The following is a 24115-nucleotide window of genomic DNA, read 5'->3' as shown; positions in this document are numbered from 1 at the left end:
AGATACTTATGGCAACAAAGAAACGTTTCTGAGAGCGGTGGATACAATGATAGGAGGTCAGCGAGAGTTCAAACCCCGGAGTCAAGCAGCCTTTAAAGCCGAGTGAGACGTTGTCCCTTTCACCTCTACAGCATAAGCACGGTGGCCCAGATGTTAGATGTGGGATTCATCTCCTAGAAGGATGGGGCGGTGGAGGTTAGCCTGGAAGGCGCTAGGTCCCTTCTGCCGCGAGGCACTTTGGGAATTGTAGTCCGTCCTCCGCCCCCCAGGCTAAGGTCGTCCTTGGAAAGACTGTGTCCTAAAGGCATCATAGGCTCCGCCTCCTGGAGGCTGAAGGGATTTAGGTGTCTACACAGGGCCTGTAGCGCGGCAGGCATGCAGGAGAGGGGGCAGACAATCCTTAGAGGCAGGACCTGGATCTTGATCCGCTCTCCCGGAACGCGCCCTAGAGCTTCGTCTTTTGTGCGGCCCCTGCACTGCGCCGGCTTTCTGCTCAGGCGTCGCTGCGGGCAGCCCGGATAAGGGGCGGGGCCGGGTGGGGCGGGGTCCTGCTGTGCTGTCGTCGCGCTTGGGCCCTCCGGGCTGCGCCGCTCCCCAGTGCCCTGGGCTTGCTATGCTGGTGTGAGTCCTAGGCCGCCTCCACGGGGACCTCTGCGCACGCATGGACCTGCCCGCGCCCGGCGGGAAGCGGCCAGGCTGGAGGTGGCCGGGGCGGCGGGGCAGGGCCGAGGCAGCGGGCCCCTGAGCGCGCGTCCTGCAGGCCCGGTCGGAGCACCATGATGCCCGGCGAGACGCACCCGGCGGCGCCGGGGCCAGCCGACCTCGCGCGGTGTCAGGGCTGCGCCTCCCTGCAGCAGGTACGAGGATCCCTGGCCCACCCTTTTGCGCTGTCGTGGGATCGGGTGTCTGTGCTTTGTTTAATCACGGGTTCCAGAATTGGTTCACCTGGTGCGATGCTGGTGGCAGATTAGAGCGAGCGTGCTCTGCAGGGCTCCTTTCTCCCGTGCCCAGATCCAGGGTCTGCAGGGCCCAGTTGGATTGGTGGGTGACTCTTAAGTGCAGAGGGAATCTTGCTCCCTGGGATGAAGGCCTTTTCACACTCCAGATTATCTGATACTTGAAGGCAAAGGTTTTATGTTTTTATGTTGCGTGTCCGAGTCACTAGCCTTCAAGATGCGGGAGCTGCATTTCAGCTTACGCCTATCTATTAATGCACCGTCAAGCGTAGCTTTTGCTAAGTAATGTGTTACTGGTCTGATTAAAATATTCCACTGAGATGTTGCGGTAGTTTGTTACGGTGCCATGCTCTGTTCTCAACAATGAATCGCTGCAGATGAATTGTGGGGTTTACTGATGTAGTGGAAATATTCCCAGCTCACCTCCTTCACCTTGTCCCAGTCACCTGATCGCCTTTCTGCCTTGCGTTCTAGGCACTGTTCACATGGTTGTGAATCAGGTGGACAGGAGTAAGATGACGTATGCTAGTATCAGCAGGATTTTAGATGTTGGAAAGAAAATTATGGAAGATGTCAGGGTGTACGAGTGATGTGTTTTTGAGGCAGTGGCAGATGTGAATGTTGAAAGGCAGCTCTGGATATCGGTTTTAACGGGTTGGGATCGTTTCTGTGATGAGAAAGGACTGATGCTTGATGAACAAAGCTTTCGGAAGCCTCTTGGCTGGTGAGATGAGATCAGAAGGGATGCAGGCTTAGGTAGTCATCCATAGATACTTGATTTTTATTGAAAATGCAATGTTTGTGTTGATTTATATATTCTAGTTGTTTTTTTGGAATAGGAAATGGGGCTGGCACTGTTGTATAAATAAAATGAACATTGTGTGGGTATGTTATAAGCCTCTGCTCCCATCTAAATGGCATGCTCCTACATCTCTAATAGACCATATTTGTTCTTTGAGCCTGTTCATTCACTAAAGAATTTTTTTGTATCTCCATAGCAACGTAAAGAGAAGAGGAAAATTATAAGTAATGTATTGGTATTGGTGACAAATAGAGTCAAAAATAGGAGGGAAGAGTAGGTAAGGACCAGGATGGTGGTTGCTGGGATTTTGTGATCTCTGGGAAGATCAGGTCTGAGCAAAGTAGTAAGACAGTAGATTCTGTTGATTTTTTTTTTTTTTTTTTTTTTTTTTTTTGAGACAAACATCCTAGTGGATGCCTCGAAACCTGAAGCAGGTGCTTTCCCAGTGTTTTTGTACAGAGTAAATGTGGTGGTTTGAATGTTTTTGCCCCTATAATAAGCCCATGGGGAGTGACACTATTATGAGGTGTGGTATTATTGGAGGAGGTGTGACTTTGTTGGAGGAGGCTGGATGACACACAGGCCTTTAGTCCAGATTTTGAGGCTGGAGGGCACATCTTTAATCTGGGCCAAGCCTTCTGTTGGAAGCGTGTTACTGTGAAGTGGGTTTAGAGGCTTCATATACGCAGGATATAGCCCAGTGTGTCGATTGATTTCCTGTTGCCTGTAAGATATAGTAGTCTCAGCTCCATGCTCCCTGCCATGTTCATGGTTGACTGAACCTCTGCAACTAAGCAAGCCAAGTCAATTAAAATTTGTTTTCTCTCTTCCCCCCTACCCCCCAACCCCCCCCCCCAAGAGCTGCCGTGGACACAGTGTCTCTTCACAGTAGTAGAAACCATAGAACTAAGATAGCAAGAAAGCCAGTGAGACTGAGTGTTTGGGGTTTGCAGAGGCCAGAACAACAAGAAGAGCCCTGGCCACACACCATTGTGTAGGCCTGGGCTTCTCAGAGCCACTGGAGGTATTTTCACAGAGCAGCTGTGTGAACTGTGCTCCTCTGCCCTCCTGAGAGCCACCTCCACACACTGCCCACCAGGAGTCTCTGTTCTGTTGAATCATCAGAGGCATAGAGTCCTAGAGTCCTTCAGGTTGCTTGAGACCATCCTTGTACCTGTCTATTCTGATAGCCTTCATCCAATTACTGGTTCTCTTGACCCTTACCATCTTTACTGTAGAAAGCATTCTGACCTATGCTATGTCCTAGAAGCTGCTGCTTTCCCTTCCCAAGGGCACCCCTTTTCCTTTCCCTCCAAGACACACTTCCACTCTTGGTTCCCAGAACAGCAACCAGAGGGGAAGGTTCCTTTAGATCCCCATAGGCCTGGTCTGTAAACTCTTTTCTGTAAGGGGCGAGATCATAAATTACTGGGCTTTGGGGGCTTGTTCACACCTGCTCAGTTGCCATCAAGGTGTGAAAGCAGCCATAGACTCAAGAGTAAAAGAATCCCATGGCTATGCTCCTAACAACAGGAAGTTGGCTTTTGGAAAGGCCTTTCAGGGCAACTGTGTTCCAGAGAGGCTGTGAGTCCTGTCTCTGGAACATTTCTTTAATTTTCAAGATAGGTTTCTAGCAGATGTAGACAGTGAGGCTCTGTGCTTATTTCCTGTGTATTGAGAAAGGGAACCTTTTGTCTATTAACACCACCAAAGCAGAATGGGCAGTACAGGATGGAAATGTGTAGTACAGGTGGGAGGCCCAGGAAGCTAGGTTTGGCCAAGGGTTAGTCTTCTCACCAATGTGGCCCAGTGAGAGTATTACAGCATGGGAGTTCATCTAAGGAATGATAACACGAAAAGCACGTAAGTGTGAGCAGCAAGACAGCTTCTCCTGTGGGGAAGGAGAAGGTACCACAATTTCAGTCTTTGAATAACTTTGTGAACTGTGATGGAAGATGAAAGGAAACTAGCCGAAGTAGGAAGGCTGTTGGAAAATATGAGGCTGGAGTTTTAAAATGGCATTAGACTAGGGAGTTTTAGCCATTTTCAGATGTTTGTGGAGTATCTCTGAAATGTCCTAATGCATTTCCAAGGAAGTGGAAGCTGGTTTCTACTTTTCTATGGATGCTGAGTTCAAAGGGAAAAAAAATATTTCCTTTTTTTTGAGGGGAAGGGGGTTTGGGTAGTCCTTTGAGACACTTAAACTTTGAAAACCTCAACCATCTGAAGAGGGTCTGGGACTGAGGCTAGGCCCTTGAAGAAGAAAGCATGGAATGGGGAGGGGTGGAAAAGGTAAGGACACTTAAACAGGAAGTGCCTGCTCTATGGAGCTTACCTGTAGAGAATCCCTAGAGTTTCAAACCACTGATTCTCCTGGATCTTCTGAAGATGTCCACATAGGCTTTCTCACAGTGACACCTACTGCAGTGCTGGGCCTTCTTTCTGACTTGGAGCCTTAGGGCAGCATGTCCCTTATCTGAAATGAAGTCTCTTGCTTGCAGAATATCTTCCTGTCTGCTGGCCCTTGTTTTTCCTTTAACATGGAAGATACAGTTGCCTTTTTATCTACTCCCTCAGAAATGTATCTAAAGGCATCTGTGCTTCACAATATCTTAAGTATCCTGTGATAGCTTCATAGAGCACTCTTGACCTTTTGGACTGTGGTAGCTTGTTACTGATTTGTAGCCCACTATCCACTTGTTCTAGAACTTCAGCAGTCACAAAAATCAGTGTGGGGCCTAAATCTGATGATACTATGTGTCCTCGGAGTTGGTGTGCTTATTAAAGCTGCAGATACTCCCCAGAACAGGAGACTGGTCATGAGTATTTCATTTATGGCATCCTCCACATGTGGAAGCTCCAGGAGCAGAAAGCATGAATGTGAAAGAATGAATGAATGCCTAGAGAGAAACCTGCAGCTAGCACTCCTCCTCCCCACAGAGGGCAGCCCTCCCTTCTGTAGAATTGTGGAGTAGTGGCTCCCACCTGCACTCAGGTGTGGGTCAGAAGGACCCAGAGGGTCTCCACCCATCTTACCTGCTGATCTCGCTATTCAGAGAGTTTAGTTCCACACAACGTAAACGAACCTGGATTGGACACGGAGAGAACAATGTCCAATTAGGAGCATTGCAGTGTAAGCTGGTGATACTGGGATGTCTGACTTTTCACACTGGCATGCACACAGGCCTTGGGGGCAGTGCAGAAGGGGCTAAAACAGGTAACTTGGAAGGCCCTCCTTTCCCTCTAGGACAGTGACTGTCAGCCTTCCTAATGCTACAATCCTTTAGTACAGTTCATGTTGTGATGACCTCCAACCATAAATTCGTTTTATTGCTACTACATAACTGTAATTTTGCTACTGTTAAGAATCATAATGCAAACAACTGTGTTTTCCGATGGTCTTAGGTGACTCCTTCGAAGGGATTGTTTGACCCCCGGGTTGAGAATCACTACTCTAGAATGTTATATTTTTGTGGTTTTAATGTCCATCCGCCCCCCCCCATTTGTTTTCTCTAAGCCAGAGTTCTATGTGATCAAAGTTGATAGAGAAAACTGAATATGATGTTCTATTAAGACAGCCTGTAGTACTGCCTACATCTTTTTTTTTTTTTGCAAAAGACACCATTTTTAATTGCTTATATTATGTGAATTTTTATACTGAACCTTCTTGTCTCTTTAAATTTGTTGGTTTTTAGTTGAAGACTGTAGATCCCTAATCTTGGAAGTTGAAGGTGGGGCACTCATGCTGCCTCTGTCTTTCCACAATCACCGCCCATCCTCTTACTGTGCAGGACTTCAGTTAGTGGGGTTGAGATTGTTTCCACGTGTCAGTTCAGGTTAAATAGGTTAATTCAGACCACGGGTTAAATATACTCTAACGTACATTATTACTTTGCATCCCTTCATGGTTTATTGCTTGCCCTAATTCATATATATTTTAAAAGAGAGTGTAGCGTGGCTGATCTAGGTTGCTCCGGAACTCACTGTGGGGCTGAGTTTTGGGATTATAGCCATACACCACCATGGCGCGTTTAGTAATTGGACTTTAGTTTTGGTTTTTCCTATTATTGTTTTGGCACATGGTTTGAGGGGATACAGTCCATGGAGAATATGTGCCAACTGTAGTGTGCTCACTCTGCGCCAGCAGTGAGGATGCTGGGAGTGAGTACAAGTGCTTGGCTTGCCTGATCCCTTCCATTCCATGTGGCACTTAGCCCTTGGGATGGTGCTGCCCACCCACAGTCACAGCAGGCTTCCACCCTTGCTTAAACCTCTGGAAGTTCCTTCCCTCACAGACACTCTGTGTGCATTTGTCTTTTAGGTAATTCTAATCTAATCAAGTTGACCTTGAAGAACAATCAGAATAATTCTCTTTGCTCTCTTTTCATCCTAAACATGAATATTCACTGCATGCTGGAGATTGCAGTGCACTGAACATGTAACATGGCTGATCCTGGTGGCATGCCTCCCATTAAGTTAGGCTCTTTAGTTTCCCTGAGGCAGGTAGAGGGTAAGAAATGTTGCCCCATCACACAATCAGATTCAAATGAATGTAGAGCTAAGGTTTGTTTGCTGTCTCTGGCATAGTACTTGAATTTACAGTGTGGCATCTGGAAGCACGGCAGCGAAGATTCCAGGGGGAGTAGCAAAGACCTTGAAGGAAAATGAGAAAAAGAGAAGCATTTTGGTTTTAGAAAGAGTTGAGGAGTGCCATCAGCTTTGCCTAAATACCCTTCCATGCAGCGTGGCATAGTGGCACACACCTGCAACCCCAGCTCTCCCAAGTCCAAGGCAGGAGGAGCTGCAGCCTCCAGACTAGCCTGGCTGCCAGGCGATTTACTGGCTGAGAAAGGAACCTTTAATTCTTTCATTCCCAGCCTCCCCTGCTGATCCAGGGCTCTGCTGCACCCTGCTTGTTTCCACCTACACTTCTGTTCTCCATCACACTCACTCTTGGGTGACTTTATGCTCTTGGCAGAACCTGCTTACATCTTCTGGTGCCCCTCCGAGCAAGGATGTTTGGACAGGGGAAGCTTGAGGAGACTTTGTAGATTTGAAAGTCTTTCTTATACAGAAGTTTGAATTTTCTCTCCAAATTGGGAAGTCTTCCTGGGCAGGACCCTGGTCTGTAGCAAGGTCCTCCCAACTTCAGGTGCTTAGAAGGCTTTGCCCTGTCTCCATCAATCTGAAATCCTAATTCTGTTCCATAGGTGGCATCCTGTTGGGATCCACGGGCTTCCCGATAGACGTTGGAGAAGCACTTTCCCTCACACAATGGACACTGGGGATGGGGCCCAAGGCTTGACACTGTTTCCCATGTCTTTACATCTTTTCCTTGTGCTTTGTCCAGAGCACTTGTCATTGGGCCTGTGGGACGGGTTCCTCTGACGCCAAGATTTGGTGTCTTTTTCTTTCTCCCGTCTCTGTTTTTGCTTTCTTTTCTAGGTCAGAACTTTTGAGTCTGTAATTATGCTCTGTTTGTAATCTAGCTACAGCTTGACTAGTTCAAAATGCATGCTCTTGATGTGTGCAATCAGTCAATGATCCACACATGTAGCAGTTGAGGGATTGATTGGCCGCAGCCTCCTGAGACATTTCCTTCCACCTTCCGTCTCAGAAGCCTCTCCCAGCTAGCACTCCTCCCTGCCCTCCTCCCTGTGTCTACCTACCGCTGAGTCCTCACCTATGGGCTTGCTTATTATGGACAGTTCAGTTACATGACTGGGATTAGTATGTAGGGTCTGTTGTGGGTGTGTGGGTGTTGCATCCAACACAAAGTTCTAACGGTTCATGTGGTAGTTGTATGGCTGATTGCTTTGCCTTGTCAGTGTTGGGTTGCTCAACCATCTTAATGGGCCTTAAGCTTATGTTTCTGTTTGTAGCGGGAGCAGTGCGTGCTCCTGGAAATATTACTATGAACTTGCCATGGCATATGTTTTCTGTTCTGAGTGTGGGCCCAGGAATGTCATGGTGCTTAGTTCCCTGGCATCAACTGTGATGGGGGCTAGTTTCCTACAGTCTCACCAGCACAGGCTGTTCTCTGCTTTAGGTGTTCTAGTGCCTGATTTTCCGGTTGTTCTCAGAGTCCCTTTAACTGTCACATGGATTCTCCGGTGTGCCATCATTTATGTCATTGTGTTTGTGCTGTTGAGGGCTTTTTTTTTTTTTTTTTTTTTTTTTTTGTCAGCTTTTGTTGTTTACGTCAAGTCTGGCCCGGGTCTCCCATTTTCCATTCATTGTACCTTAGGTTTGGAAATCTTCAGTGGTTCATTAAGAGCTGGGGGTGGGTATGCTGGCTGCAAACTGAGTGTTCAGGGCCTGCTGGGCTGTTGTGTGGGGGTATAGCTCACCTACTCACTGATGGAGGAATAGCCAGCTCCAGCACTTGGATCTTACCTCTGACCTCCCTGGAAGACAGAGAACGAGTGGACACCATTTTCAGATTAATTTGCTCAGGTTTTGTCACCCCATGTTGGGTCAGCATGGGTCAGCACTAGAGCACGTGTGTGTCGAGTAGACACCTTGGGAAGATGGCAGAGGACCACTTCCCCTCACAGAGTGGGAGACTGGAGCTGGCCTCCAAGGCTTGGCAGGAAGCTTGCAGCTGCTTCTTGCTTGAGCTGCATCCTCCTTTACCTCCAGAAGAAACTCAGCATGGCGCTGCCTGCGCAGACCACTGCACAGTGTGCCTGGACCACCCACTTCCTTGTCTCACCCCGACTCTGGGCTTACACAGCTTGCACTCTGCCTTCTTGTGTCTGTCTGTGTCTCAACCTCGGTCTGTGCTCTGTGTAGAGACAGTGGTTCCCGCATGGTTTTAGGTGCTTTCAACTGAGCAGTGCAAACTCTGGCTGCTACTCTTTCCTGGCCAGTGAGTCTGAGTTAGAGCTCACTGGTTTTTTGTTTGTTTTTTGTTTTGTTTTGTTTTTTTCCTGATCCATGTTATTTAACCTGATTGCATCTACAGAGAACTTTCCAGGTAAGGTTATTCTGAGGTAGGGTAGTAGTGGGAGGTTAGCCTAGAACTTGAGCATACCATTGAGGAGAGGAGAGTGTTTCAGTCATTGACACTGAGCAGACTGCTTTTCACAGCTCACGTGGGTGGAAAAGAATGATGAGTTTTGGAGTCATTTTTAACACTGCTAGGAATAGTGGACATAGTGCAGAAAACAGTACCGCTTAAAGAGTAGAGTGACAGGGAAGCTGAAGTGGGGTGGGGGTGGGGTGTGAACCCAACATGGTATTTAACAAGAGTTGTCATTGCTTGCAGTTGTCTTCATCTCTGGAATTAAGGTTGCCTCAGCAGTAGAAGTATATTGTTGAAATCTACTACCGATAACAGAAAGAACCAACATATTTAAATAAATGCTAAATGTATCTCATGAGGGGCACTTTTACTATGGACAGAAGTCTCAGTGCATGATTGAAGGAGGCTGCACTTACCTTGTTCTGATTGAAGCCTGGGGTGCCTGTGACCATGCCTGTTCTAAACATCACTGCAGGAAGACAAGAGCAAAGGAGATAAGCATAGTAGCAGAAGGGTAACACTGTCATGGGACCTCTGGATAATACACTTGGGCACACAGAATGTCCAAGAGAATCTGTAGGCCCGTTGCCAATGGAATTTTCTTTGTCCATTGTGTCTTGCAAACTTTTACATCTATTTGTAAGTGACCCTGTAAAATGAACAGGTTTGTTGCAGTCAACAAATACTAATTAGTTAACTTCCTTCACACATACAATACCCATTTGAGGAACAATGAAGATGGTATTCATGCAGGACATAGAAACTGATGTAATTTTAGGAAAGCATCTAAGACGAGCTCTTATATAGCAGTAACCAGCCATAGAGTTAGAGCTGGAAGCATGCCCCTTATATCCCTGCAGTGCTTGTGTTTGAGTTTGGGACAGGTAAATATTTGCCATCTGAATTCTCTTGATACCATGAAAGTGGTGCATGGTCCTCATCTGAGCTCATGTCCTCCTGCTAATGCACTCCCCTTCTTGGAATTGGGGAGCCAGGTTTGCTTATGTTAGAGATTCTTTGGCTTCTTGTGTGTTCTGACTGCATCAAGGTTATTGTGTTGGTGCTAGGTGCATGGTGTTCAGTGCCTACAGACATGTGAGATGTCTCTGCTGTGGGTGCATCAAGCTTCCGTGTGCTTTCCTGTGCTTTGACGGTCTTCAGGGGTCACCCTGATAGAGGTAAACCACTACACATAACTGGTAGTCTATGTACAGAGTATGTAGTGTATATGAAAGGTTTAAGTGTTGGCAGCTGAATGTGCTGGTGTTACTAAAGAGTTCATCTGCCACCTTTTGATGTAAGTTCGGGGAGTTTGCATGAATAAAAATAAATCCTAGAAGAGGCACAAACATAAATAGGAAAAAAAGAGTATGTAAATGCTAGATAGTATAAGATAATTCTCATTTTTATATAGGAATGACCCTGCTAATTTTTTTTTTTTTTTCTGGGAACAAAGCCTTAGTATATACGCAGACATATCAGCTGTGTCAGTGTTTAGACACCTCTGGTTGCTGTGTGAGTGTCCTTGAGTGGTTATTTACCAAGAATGCATATGTGCACATGTGGTGAGAAGTTACTGTACTGCCTGTCAAATACTGTGGCTTACAATGCATGGGCAGCACCGAGCAAGTGTCAGGCTGTTAAGGAAAAAAAAAATTCTCAGAAGTGACTGAGAATTCTCATCATGGCTGAGGGTTAGGGAGGGCCTGGGGAGATGGCTGAGCCAGAAATGGTGCTTTCCACCCAAGCCTAGCAAACTGGATTCCACCCATCGAGCCAACTCCACAAAGCTGTCCTCTGACCTCCACACGTGTGCCACAGACACCATCTGCACACATGCAAAGATGCTGTCCACAGGTGCATGCACAGACACACAAATAAATTAATAAATAAATGCTATTGGAAATGTCTATAAGGCTATCCAAGATCACAGCTGTGGAGAAGCCAGGAGGTCCATTGTTTGCTGTTAGGAAAGACCAAGCAGGACCAAGTGTCCTTCAGAAGAGAACTGGGACATTGAGCCCCCTGGGAAAGGTGACAAAAAGCTAAGTTGTATGGAGATTGCAGAGGACCTGAATTTTTCACTGCATCAGTGCTAGCCAGGGTTTGTGACTGTTTTAGTTGGGATGTACATGTGGCTACAAAGATAATATAGACACTCTCAGTAGAGAGTACTGTCTTCTCCAAAGCCTCTGGATTGATGTGAGGGTGACTGTTGAGGCAGAAGAGCTGGGTGTAGCTCTTAGTGTGAACCTGTCTGTATTAGGGGTGGGAAATCTACTGTGGTGTGTTTAAGACGTGCTGTTACTCTTGGAGTTTTTACTGATTGGAAAATTGACATTTAAAGAAGCCAGCTAAAGAAAAGAAAAAAAATCTGTGTTGTAGTAGTTGGGAATCTCTGGGTAGTGTAACTAATAACACTGTGATCTTTAGTTTCCTAACAGGATTTGGAGCCAGGTTGGGATTGGTCCCTGCAGTGTAACACATCCTCACAAAATGACATTTTAACTTAATCTTGATCCCACTATAATATTTTATCTCTGTTATGTTATCTCAGTTTTTGTTATTTTACTATATTTTTTTTTTTTCTGGCAGTTTCTATGTTTCTGCTAAGTTAGTAGGCAGCCAATAACTTGTTACTGCTCTCTGGCTTTAGTGTGAAGGGACCTTGCAGTTTTCACGGAGGGTAAGGGCAGAGTTTGCAGAGGAGTCCTGTATTACAGAAGAGAATTGCCCATTTCTGTTTGTGTAGTGCTGTAAACAACTTGCTTATATGTGCATGTTGTAGGACAGTTATACATAATGAAATGCCATAGCAATATAAATAGCTGACCATGACTTTTTTCTTTCAGAACTTAAATGAATATGTTGAAGCATTAATTGCCTTGAAGCAAAAAATTATTAATACAGAGTAAGTATATTTGCATTTTGAAAGACCTTTGCCAGTCTGTGCAACGGGCTGAAGTGGGTGGTGGTTTGGAACCTCACAGTGGACACAATGGCGCTGGGTAGAACCACTGAGCCTTTTGTTTACTGACTCACAGGCTTTTAGTAGAATGTTATCTTTGCCAGATTAGATTTAAAAAACTGTTTCTCTCTAAAGGTGTTTTGTGTGCTGGGTTCACACTATGGTATGCTACATAATGAGATTTCATTATTTTTAATATCCCTTGATACTCTCGTGTTTCAGAGAAGCTCATAACACTTGGGTTACGCATTGAGGAATTGAGGTGATGTCAGCCTAGCATGCTTTGTTTCTGGAGACCAAAGTAGAGAGGCCAGCTAGAACGAACGGTCTGAGCCATAGCTTTCTGTGGTGTTCTTTTCTGTGGTGTTCTTGCCCAGTGACACAGGCACCTAACCACTCTCTTCTCTTTCACAGCAACCTGCTGACAGAATACCAGAAGAAATGCGATGATATCCTTCACTTGTTTTTCCCATTTAGACATCAGTACTTATGTATGATAACTCAAAATAGGAAGGAGGGCCCTCCTTTTTAATCTTGAAAAAGCAGTGTCTGTTAGCTTAAGGGGAGCTTCTCTTTAAAGCATGGGTCTCTTAGTGCAGTAGCAATGGCCATGTACAGGGGGAATCCCAAAATGAGATCGCCTAGCATCTCTCTTGTTTCTATTGCTCGTTTGGATGGTCTTAGGGTCTTCAGCTTTTTAGTGAGTGGATTTCCCTCCTGCATAGTGGTGTGACGTGACATCACAGGGGTGGATGCATCGTTGCAGCTGCAACAGTGCTTGCTGATGAATGTCTTTGAATCTTTTAAAAACCAACCATACACAAATCATACAAGTAATGCAGTTGTATGTTTGTAAGACAGTGCTCAGTTTAGATTCACCGCTGAGTAAGCGCTTCAGTGTAGTTAAAGTGGTCAGATGTTTGTGGTAGCATGAGGAAACTGGCCCTACCACATCTTTTAGTGACACCCACCTTGGGTGACATCTCCTTCAGAAGAACAGAACATTTCCCCGCCCCCCCCCCAAAAAAAAGTCAGCGTGTGTAGACCCATGGAGATTGGTGGAGAGCTGGGTTCTCCTTCAGTGCTGGGGCAGATCCTGGGTGCATGGTCTCTGCAGTACCGTGAGCCATTTAGCTGATTGTGGCACCTGAGCCTGTGGGATCACAGCTCACTTGAGCATCTGTTGTGAAATCCGTGTCGGAGTGACTTCAGATGCTGACTGTCACATTGAACTCTACAGGTCACTGGACATTCCTGCAGGTGACTTATCTGCTGAAATGTAAAGTACAACAGGAGCAGAGGAGAAATGGTATCTGCAGTTGACTGTAGGTGCTGTGCAGCAACAGTTGTCACAACTGTTGATAGAGAAGTAGTAGCAGATGGGATGGTCAGTGTTGGAACAGCAGTGATCACAGCACTCTAGAGAAGGGCTGTGAGCTTTTTGGTCATTACATTTGCAGTCTCATGATAGAGTGGGTAGTGTAATGTTCTAAAATTTTCCTATCAAAATGTAGATAAAAAAAATTCTATTTCTTAAAAAGTTATTAGTTAGGTGTCCGTGTGTGGGTGTGCCCACATGAGTGCAGCACCTACGCTGGCCATCTGATGTAGTTGCGGGTGCTGCTGGGGTCTGACTTGAAATTCCGGAAGAGCAGTATGTCTATTAGTAACCACCCAGCCATGTCTCCAACCCAGACAGGGCCTTTACGTAGATAAAACTTGCAGTTATGTTTTTGAGATACAGAGATTTGGCTTCAGCCACAGAAACTGATTTTAAACACACCCTTGTCATTATCTGCAAACATCTACTTGTTACACCTCAGAAGTATAGCTGTCTTACCCCTGGGGCGCCAGTGTCTGGGCTTCGTGTAGCTTCTTCCTGATTGGATCACTTGTAACACCTCTGCTGAAAGCCTAGAGCATCTCCTTATGAGGTCACTACAGCCATGAGACTGAGGAGGATGGATGTGCACTTCTTGACTCTGAGAAGAAGTGTAGTCCCACATGGCTGTGGAAACCTAATGTCTCTGTTGGACTTTTGGAGAAACGGAGGAGGGTTTGGACGTTCTGTTGTAAATAAAAGTATTTTCCCTCAGTTATATCAGTCTTGTAGTTCTAATCAGTTGATTAGTAGAGAAATAGATGTTTTGGCTTGGGTTCTGTCTTAATCACTGTGCTGTGAAAAAACACCATGACCAAAGCAGCTCTTACAAAAGAAAACATTTAATTGGGTGTTGCTTTCAGTTTCTGCGGTCCATTCTATTGATATCATGGTGGGAAGTGCGGTGGCGTGCAGGCAGGTGCTAGAGCAGCAGCTGAGAGCTACATCCTGATCTGTTGGTAGAGAGTGGTCAGGGGGAGAGATGCTGGGCCTACTGTGAGCTTCTTAAACCCGCCAAGCCCACCCCCAGTGACACACTTCCTCCACAAAGCAATACCTATTCCAGCAAGGCCACGCCTCCTAATCCTCAAATAGTGCCTCTCCCAGGAGACTAAACTAAGCATTCATATTTATGAGCCTGAGGAGGGCATTCTGATTTAAACCACGACAGAGTCATATAGTGGTAAGTAGGGATAAAGTAGGCTCACCACTGTTAGAGATGGATGTGTGCAAATTGTGTACCGTTGTGGTCCGTCCAGCCTAGGTGCACATGATTACAACAGAATTTATCTTCAGACAAATATCATCGGAAGATAAAGGTTCAAGTTTTCTTTAACAAGTTTTACAGCTGCAGTTTGCAAGAAGGTGAGCTTCCGACTTCCTATCTGTTGATAACACCGGAATTTTTGTGTGGAGGTGGATATATGGCAGGCCAGAGCCTAGGTGACCTGCCTCGGATTAAAATGCTTCAGATGTTCCCCTTACAAGCAGATTAGCATTGTCCCATTAAATGCCTCAAATGTATCAATTGCATTGGTTTCAAATTAAACCTTCTGGTTTGCTCCAGTAACTGTTGACCACACTGTGAGCTGAAATTCTATTACTTTTGCCCACACAATTACACTGTTCAGTGCCATTTATCTTGTGTTGTTTGTAACAAAATAAAGCCACTAAAACTGTAATGATATTTTATGCTCCTACTATAATTATAACTTAGAAGTCAGCATGAGGGTATAAATCAGATTGTATTTGGATTACGGTTATCACTTAGAAGTCAACGTGAAGTTATAAATGAGGTACAGATGGCATCACTGTAGCACTTAATTGGAACAAATAGGGGAAGATGAGGATCTGAACATCGGACATCCTAGATGTTTGGCAGACTATCCTCAAGACAGCTTCTCCAGTATATAGAAGTCTATTGGGCTAGTTTCTGATGTTGCTTTTTAGTAGTTTCATTAAAAAGTTTGTTACGCTTAAAAGATACAAAGCAGTCTGATTGTTAGCATGAGTGGGAAGAATCATTTAGAATTAATAGCGCACTCCAGCTGTTTGTGCTCAGTGATGCTGATGCCTTGTCCTTGTCTGTTTTCAGAGAGAACAGCATGCTGCATCACCAAGTGGAACAGATGCTTCAGAAAATCTCCCCTCTACAGAAATGCCAAGAGGAGCTGGGGTCCTTGAAAGCAGAGCTGGAGGAGAAAAAGGTGCCCAGAGCCGCTTTCCTGTAGGGGGTCACTGCCATTGTCAGGATTAACTTTGCTTTTGCTAGAGCCACTTTCCAATAGAGGGTCACTGTCAGTATCAGAATTAATTCATGCACTTGATCCGCTTTCCTGTAGAGGGTCACTGCCAGAGTCAGGATTAACTCATGCAGTTGCTCACGGGATTCGGGAATGTTTACATGTTACTGAAGGATGTAAATGCTAGAGGAAACCCTTCTGTGTCTCCTTACCTTATAGAGCGCCCTGCTCTGGTTGATGGCTGTCCTTAGAATGATTCATGGGTCTCTGCACAAGGGTTGAAAGGGTTATGTGTAAACTCTTGTAGTTGTATGTTCCATGTAGTAATTATCTTTTAATTTCAATTTGTTTCTTAAGTGAGAAATAGCATGTAAACATTCAGAATTGATGGTGGGAGAGTCATTGTGTGACAGTGTGGGAGGAATTTGATTTCCTTGGTGGTACAAGTCTAGCCTCAGCTCAGCATTTAGGGCCTCTGCTCTGGTAGCATCCAGCTGTCCATTAAGCACCTCTCTTGAATCTTGAGCCAGTTACTATGAGTGGTTTTGACAGCTGGTTTTGGTGGCAGTGCTTACTCTGGTTTCTCAGGACCATGAGGTCCACAGAGAGCCGCTTTCACTCGCATTATTTCAAGTTCTTACAGGTGAATGTTTGCTTATTTCCTCAAGGGAGATGGGACCTTGGGAGAACATGTTCAGATAGGAAGCTTTGACTTCTCATGGACTCTGTTCTTCATAGTCAAGCTCTCTAAAGCAGTCCACTCAAGCTGTTATAAAGTCTTTCCTGGTGAACTTATATCCTTCATAGGAACCCAGGGAGCGTGTCCCTGGAGTTGATAGGCAAAAGCATCCGAAGCCTCTAGCTAGGTGGCTGGCCTGAGGAGGTGGAGCTGTCTGAGTTATTATCCAGCCTGTGTCACCTCTGGTTCTTTTCAGAGAAGATTGATACTGGCCATTACCCATCTGTCTCACATTGTGGTTTTAGTCTGGTTTTTCATGTAATATATGACTTTACATGCCAGCACTCCTGTTTCTCTAGGAATTCTTTGTGGCTTAACTATAGTACAAGTTAAACAGCCAATCACGGTGTCCAGTCCTATATACTCTTGGTTATATAATGTCCATAGTATACCCTCAAGGAAATGTGAGCCATGGAGTCAGACGTGCAGGAATATGCCATCCTCTCAAATCCTTTGTGAAGAGGGCTTGATGAAGGTCGTAGGGTCAGAGAAATGCCATGTACAGACTACATCAGGGACATGGTGTCTTTCCAGCCCATAGGGTCATCATGGCAGACGAGTCACTGTTCAGACATTTTCCCAGTTAGTATTCATTAGAAACTTCTTTTCATTTTTCTGACAGTAATAACATTTACTGAGCCCTGTATCAGCTTAGATTCTGTTACTATAATTGCTGAGGCGAACATATTAACTGGTATGTGTTCAAGCCAGTGGTGTGGTGTGCAGATTGGAATTGTGTCGATTTGCCTGACTATACTGTCAGGGCTCTGTCTTTGGGGAACCTAGCCTCCTCACAGAGATGCTGAAGGACTTGTGGGCTTTGCTAACAATTCTGGCTCTGTAGTCGGTTAGTGTTGTGCTACCAGATGAGAATTTAGCTTATGATAAAATGAATGAGGACCACGGCCAGTGGCTTTTGGGGTGATACTCACATTTCCCATTTGCTTGTTAGAGTTGTCTGAAGCTGTATCAAGACACTCACCAGGAATACGCCCGTGTGAAAGAAGAATGCTTGCGTAGTGATGCCCAGTAAGTGGATTACTGTTGACACGTGCTTTCATCTTCGACACTGAAATATTTGCAAATAATTGGTGTTTCCTTTCTTCCGGTTTCTGTTCATTGGTTGTAATTAATTAGCCATGCAAACTTGGGCTAATCTCTCAGCCACAGCTTTCACCGGTGTCACATGGGGTCGGCGCTGGTGATTAAGGTCATCTGGTGCTGAAGCACTGCACACACAGGTGTTGGCCATACTTACTTTATCATGTGGGAGCTCCACCTGTGTCTGTGTGTGAGCTCCACCTATGTCTGTGTGTCCGGATGCAGTCATGGGCCTCCTGTCTTTGCACCAGTCCTTACAGGCTTCACCTGTTGTAGTGTCTCACTGTAGGAGGGCCTTCCTTACCACAAGTGAAATGGGCCAAGTATCTTGCTAGTTATGTTGAAGTTTGGTACCTCAGCCACACCATGCAATTGCTGGTGATTTAGTTATGAGTGAAAGTCTCTTATATATACCATGTGTGGTAAGTTGTAATTTCCTTTGCCATCTAACTTACAAGGTTTTATTATTAGGAAGAAGAAACTAGAAGCTAAGGTGAAGAAGCTGGAAGGTAAGTGCACCTGTTGTTTGCCGGCCAGCAGAGCCATGTCATTGTACAGACCCTGGTAAGTGTGAGGCTGAGTGTCCGTGCAGTGTGCTAGGAAGGGTTGTGTGTGCTACTGCTGCTCAAACTAATCCTTTCTCTGTAACCCTTTGCTATAAACAGGCAGCGTGGAAGGAAATGCAGTGATTCAGTTTTGAAAGTTGGATCTTGTAGCTGTTTCTGCTTCTTTTATTCCCAGTTGAAATTAGTGGTTACTAGAAAAGGTAGGGTTTCCATTGCTCTCATAAACAACATGACCAAAGCACTTTGAGGAGGAAATTTGGCTTGTATTTCAAAATCCATTGAGAGAAGCCAAGGCAGTAACCTGGAGGCAGGCGCTGATGCAGAGGCATGGAGGGTGCTGCTTACTGGTTTGCTCTTTGTGGCTTGCCCAGTCTGCTTTCTTATCAAAACCAGGACCACCACCCACAATGGGCTGGGCCCTCCTGCATCAATCACTAATTAAGGAAATTCCTTAGAAGTTTGTCTACAGCCTGAGCTATGGAAGCATTTCCTCAGTTGAAGTTCCCACCTTTCAAATGATTCTAGCTTGTGCCAAGTTGAGGTCAAGGAATTGATGTACTTAGATAGTTCAGGCACTGATACATACATACATACATACATACATACACACACACACACACACACACACACACACACACACACACACACACACACATTTCTATGAAGTGCCCCATCCTGGTCCTTCCTTCCTCACACCTGACTTGAGTTCCATGCTTCTGTTTCCAAGTAGGCAGAATACAGAAGGGCACACTGTGATATGTTATGTCTTTACACCTTAGCATTTTCGGAAGTCAGCTAGGAGTGGAATGTCCATTTTGTTTGCAGTTACTTATGGGTGGAATCGGGTAGAGGCAATGGCTATGCTGTCACTGTCTGCCCAGCATGATGTTCAGGTGTCTGCTCTCGTGGGCTTTCGGCATCACAGTGGTTGTGCTCTCTTTCAGAATGAGGTGTTTCCATGTACGCTGTGAACTTAGGAGCTCAAATTTAGTAGCTCGGGCATTTAGAACAAGAATTCGTGAAGTATTTATTGCTGTCCTCAGTTTAGACATCAGCTCTGCAGATGGTTGGATGTTACCCATCTCATGAACATTGACAGGCACTAAGCGCACGGCTGTGTTCCCGGTTGGTCCTCTCTTGTCTGTGGAGATAAGTGGAAATGCCTAAGAGGCTGTATGCAGCTTTGAGAAGGTACCCATTACGTCAAATGTAGCTTTAACTTTAGTGTAACAGGAGTGTAACCCTCCCTGTAAATTGATAGGACATGATGAAGCGTTGCACACAGTCTAGCTCAGTGAGGAGAGAAGCGTCACTGGGGTCTGGTAGGGCTCTGCTTTCCTTCACAGCTGTGTATGCATATGTCTTTGTGATGTCGGTTCCAGCTAGATTCTCACTGGTGTGTGCATCGTGTGGTGCTTTTGAATCAAAAAGGAATGAATGGTTTGCGCACTGCCCCAGCCAGAGTGTTGCATGGAAGAATTTGGAGTTGCTGTGTCAGTTGTGGGAAGGATCCTCACAGCCTGAGTCAGTTCTTTAACTTCATGAGTAGGTAGTAACTGTCGGTGACATTTGTTCAGTCTTTGGAAAGGAAAAAAACTGGCACCAGATCACACAGGATGAGGTCACTAACTACCCCCTCTTTCTGACATATTACACATAGAGGCTGCTATCAAGCAAACTCAGGACTTCAAGCAATTGAGAAATGAAAAGAAAATACTTGAAAAGGAATTTAAGAAGACACAGGTACTGGGTAAAATGATGCACACACTTTACATCCTGACTTGGGGCTTCTGAGAACACAGACGCTCATTAAAAGTTGCACACACTTTGCATCCGACTTGGGGCTTCTGTGGCATCCAAGTTGCGGCTACAGTCACTGTCTGTTACCTTGCGCCCATCTGACCTTTGCTCCACAGTGTTTGTTTCTGTACAGCATAAGCATTCTTGGTGTTTCTCTCCCCCCAACACAGGAAAGGTTTGAAGAATTTTCCAAACAGAAAAACGAGAAGGGTGAGTATTCAGTTAATGCTGACATGGAGAGCCAATTTTAGTGTGCAGTGTTGATTTTAAACCCTTGTCCTTATGTTTTTAGAGTTGAGACACATTGGAACACAGATCTCAAGTGACTCTCATGGAAGTATAGACAAAAGTGAGTGTCCTAACAGTGTAGTTTATGCATTGCTTGTTGTGGTTAGTGGGAGTCTGTACTGCTTAACCTAACTGCAGAAATATGGCTTTGTAGATGCTTTGTTGGAACAAATGTTGCTATTTTGGATGTATGTTAGTTAGATTTGCATATATCCACATTTACTTATCCATGTCTATAAAGACAACTATTTTCTTAAAATATATGAATGAAAGAGTCAAAGAAGACATTGTTTGGGAAAGGAAAAGTATTTATGTAAGCCCCACACTTCTCAGCAAGTAACGGTAGATGTCTGCCTAGATTCCATCCTATCAGATTATTTCACTAAGCGTCCTGGGTGCCAGGGTTGTGTAATCCACCACTTGGAATATCCAGGTGAGAGCATCTTGAATCTGAAGGCACCGTGGCTACATAGAGATACTGTGTCTACAAAACCAAAAGTAGCTCTCCTGGACAGTTTAGGTCAGTGGTCCTCAACCCAGGGGCTGAGACCCTTTTGGGGGTCAAACAACCCTTTCACAGGGTTCGCCTGAGATCATTGGAGAACATTATGAGTCATAGCAGTGGCAAAAGTAAAGTTGTACATTAGCAATGAAAATGTTTTTATGGTTGGGGGTCACCACAACACGAGGAACTGTATTAAAGGGTCACATCCTTAGGAAGGTTGAGAACCGCTACTGTAGATGTTTAGCGGCAATAGAGAAAAGTGAGTGTGGAGGATGGAAAGCTGATGGTCACAATAGCAGACAAGAGCAGAGTTTCAAAGGGCACTTTTCCAAATCATACAGGCAGAGCATTAAAGTTCTGCAAATGACGAGTAGAGGGGATGATGTTCCAGCCTTCCAGTTTTAGAAGCCGCTGCTTCTAAACAGGTCAGAAACTGTTCCCAGGTGCAGTTTATTAAGGTGTGACCTATGAATGAGACTTGTTTAGAGATGAAATAATTGGTTAATTAATGGCACACTGGTTGTGAGTTGACACTTGATCCAAGAGTGACAGTGGAGTGGAAAGTGAAAAGCAGGTGTGAGCCTAACTATTCATAACAGTAGCAAGATTAAAGTTATGAAATAGCAGTGAAAATAATTTTATGGTTGGGAGTCACTACAGCATAAGGAACTGTATTAAAGGGTCACACTACTAGAAAGGTTGAGAAACACTGCCCTAGAAGACAGGAAAAAGCAAACACACCTGTGTCACGTCTTCAGTTTTTAGTCAAAGCATTGCCAGACTTCTGTTGGCAATGAACTGATTGTGCAGTTATAGTGTGGAGGTTGAGGTGCCGCCTTCTAAGTGGATAAGGAGTCTCTTGGCTCCACAGAACTGTGGCTGATCTTGGTGCTTTGCTGTTCACAGGGAAGGTAAAAGTTCTCCTGAAAGAGCTGTGGCTCTGTGTGAACACTGCTCACAGGCTGTCCGGGGAGGGCGGCAGGCGCATCCCAGGTGAGTGGTACCACAGAGGCTCATTACACATGAACGTGCCAGCCTTTGCCACAGGCTGCATTGCAGCCTCCAGTGTGTAGCTCCGAGTGGGACTTGAAATGTATGAAGCAGTATGACTCTAATCCCAGCAGATCCAGTTTACTTTTGGTAGCAGCTCTCAGAAGAGCCTGGAAGGTGAAGCTAAGGCATGCTTGGCCTTGTATGTGGAAGAGCTCCTGTACTACAAAGTAGCTTCTTTTAGGTTCTGTTTATTTTCACACAAGAATGTTGAACAGTGGGAAACTCCCTTAGAACTCTGTCCCAACCCTGTTAGCTATGGGGCTCATGGAAATTGCACATGTTCCCACCTGTACGGGGCTCCAGTCCCAGACTCCTTTCCCACTTCTGTTCAGGACTGCAGGATACACTGTGACCCACTGAGGGCCACATCTATGGTAGATGTCCTCTGCTTCCAGTTTGCTCAGTGAAGATTTATTAATCTCATTCCTTTTGCATTTAGTTACTGGAATTTTTGCATAAGAAAGGCTGTCCCTCTCCACTGTGCCTCTCTGGTCTGTTTCACATCAGGGTAGCTCATGTGCTTCCCAGTGCACTGCAGTCCCATGCGCCCCTTACACATACTTGCCCTGCTTAGATCATTTTTCTGGTAGAGTCTCAGTGTGAATTTCTGTACCACTAACACAATCCAAGTTTCCTGAAGAGGTCTGGCTCCTATGTAGCTTAAAAACAACAGAGGGTGATTGGCAGCGATGCCATGGGATCCATATTTCTTGAATAAATAATCATTGTCAACTGAAGTTCATGAAACTCAAAACCCCCTCTCCCTGAAAAATGATATACTTGCCTCTTTCTCACACAATGCTAGCAATACTTGAGGGAGCTACTGGGTAGCAGAAAAATTGAACTGTGTCCATAAGCTGAGGCAGACAGATTTAGCCTCCTGAAAAGCAGTCTGAAGCCAACCAGTGTCAAAGCTGTCCATAGCCATTCTGTGCAAGGTGCATGAGACCATTGTTGAAGGGAAAGGCTCTCCCAGTGTGCTAAAGCAGTAAGGCGTCTTGTGTCTTCTGCTGTGCTTCAGGCTGGCTTGTGGTGCCTCCGTGGGCCACTCTCCATCCACTTCCCTGTCCCAGTCTAGGAGGTAACGTTGGAGTTGAGGGGTGACATTTTTTAAGCTGTCTACTCATTTTCGCTTTCTGCTGGCAGTTTGACACGATGTCAGGGTGTAATGTGTAAGTTTTCCTGGCATTAAATGTGTGGTGCCTGCTTCTCTCCTGCTCAGGAAAACCTGACAAGGGAAGCTGCGTGCCCAGAGCCTCTGGGGAAGATGAGCTGCTCCCAGTGCAAGGCAGTCCTGCCAGGACGGCAGACATGCGTTCTTTCCTCACCAAGTTGTCCATGGAGATGGAGGGTGACTTCACATCCTCTGACAGCGCAGATGAGCAGCCCGGCAGAGCAAGCCTTAGCACAGAGCCTGCCCGTCATGAGGAAAGCCAGCCCAAAGTCTCCTCGCAAAGGCCTGGCGATGGCAATGGTGATGGGACCAACATCTATGACCATGAGCACTTCTTTGATGATGACCTTCAAGCTGCCATCGACTTCTTCAAGCTCCCCCCTCCTCTTCTGTCCCCGGTGCCCTCTCCCCCTCCGACAACATCGCCACACCTGGGCTCTTTATCATCCTCCATGGCTCCTGTGAGTTGGCTTTCTGAGTTTTAATTCCACATGGATGTGTTTGTCTTATGTTCAAGGTATTTCAAAGGCGTTAGTGTAGTTGGGGAAAATGTGTCACTTTAGCCAGTTTTACTGTGAAGTAACATAAGAAAATAAAAGGCTGTGCCAGGGCCCTCTGTATCAACATCTGTAGTGTGACTTTCTTCACTGTGTATTATGGTTACATTTTATTGTCTTTCATTGTGCTTTAATGTAGAAAGACAGTGTTTATTTTTATTGCTAGTGCACACAGTACATGATAGGCATGGAGGGACAGAAGCATATTCTTACAGACCCAGGCTGTTAGCAGAGACAGTAAAATTTCCATGTCTAACATTCCTGACATTGGCACAGCATTCTCAGCTTCGGGCGCATCTTCCTCTTCAGATGCTTACACTGTTTCTCCACTTAGGAGTCCCGGCATTTACTCCTGTCCCAGACCCCTAGCCAGGAACTGTGGGTTCACAGGTGATGGATGGTACGGTGTTGGGCTATCGTGTGAATGTAGGACCAGGCATGGAGCACACAGCTCCTCTGCTGGGTAGAGCTCTTCAGAGCTGTGGTGCAAGTTCTTCCTCCAAAGATGAGGCTCTACCTAGGAGAGGCTGGCAGGGAGGCTGCACGCCTGTTTCTGAAGAGAGAAGCCCTTCAAAGAAAGCACCAAAACGTGGGTGGATTTTGGGACAGAAGCTGCTGTACAGTAGTGTGTGACCCAGGTCGAGCACGGCTTCGGGAAGCTTGAGGTGGATGTTTCTTAAAGGGTCTTGCAAGTGTTCCTAAGAAACTCATGTGTTATTAGGGGGATGGGAAATGGTTGTGCCAGGTTTCCATATGAAAGTTTCTGCTTAGTCACAGTATGAATAGCAAAGGATTGACAGTTGAGAAGCAGAAGGAATGCTGGTCAGGACTAGCTTTTACTATATGTATGCAGGTTGCAGCACTAGGGCCACAGGCTGGTCTAGTTTAAAAATAGCTGGGGGACTGGTGCTTGATAGCATTTTCACTATGGTCTTTAGGGGAGATGAAGGCAAAG

At 45.6% G+C, this 24115-nt stretch overlaps 1 protein-coding gene across 1 annotated transcript in view; it reads left to right on the top strand.

Annotated features, from left to right (window-relative positions):
• The first annotated feature begins 535 nt into the window (after nt 1-535).
• Ice1 (interactor of little elongation complex ELL subunit 1) overlaps nt 536-24115 on the top strand; it is a 44866-nt gene continuing 21286 nt past the window's right edge. Inside the window, exons 1-12 of the mRNA XM_051182711.1 lie at nt 536-857; nt 11638-11696; nt 12168-12203; nt 14482-14499; nt 15230-15341; nt 17069-17145; nt 17689-17726; nt 19444-19526; nt 19754-19793; nt 19876-19932; nt 21283-21369; nt 22652-23064. Coding sequence (XP_051038668.1) covers nt 777-857; nt 11638-11696; nt 12168-12203; nt 14482-14499; nt 15230-15341; nt 17069-17145; nt 17689-17726; nt 19444-19526; nt 19754-19793; nt 19876-19932; nt 21283-21369; nt 22652-23064 — 1101 coding nt within the window. The 5' untranslated portion in view covers nt 536-776. The remainder of the gene's footprint in view (nt 858-11637; nt 11697-12167; nt 12204-14481; nt 14500-15229; nt 15342-17068; nt 17146-17688; nt 17727-19443; nt 19527-19753; nt 19794-19875; nt 19933-21282; nt 21370-22651; nt 23065-24115) is intronic.

This window comes from Phodopus roborovskii, unplaced genomic scaffold, assembly GCF_943737965.1.
Source record: "Phodopus roborovskii unplaced genomic scaffold, PHOROB, whole genome shotgun sequence".
In the NCBI taxonomy this organism is placed as follows: domain Eukaryota; kingdom Metazoa; phylum Chordata; class Mammalia; order Rodentia; family Cricetidae; genus Phodopus; species Phodopus roborovskii.
Note: the sequence above shows the minus strand (reverse complement) of the source record. Positions and strands in the feature narration are given on the sequence as shown.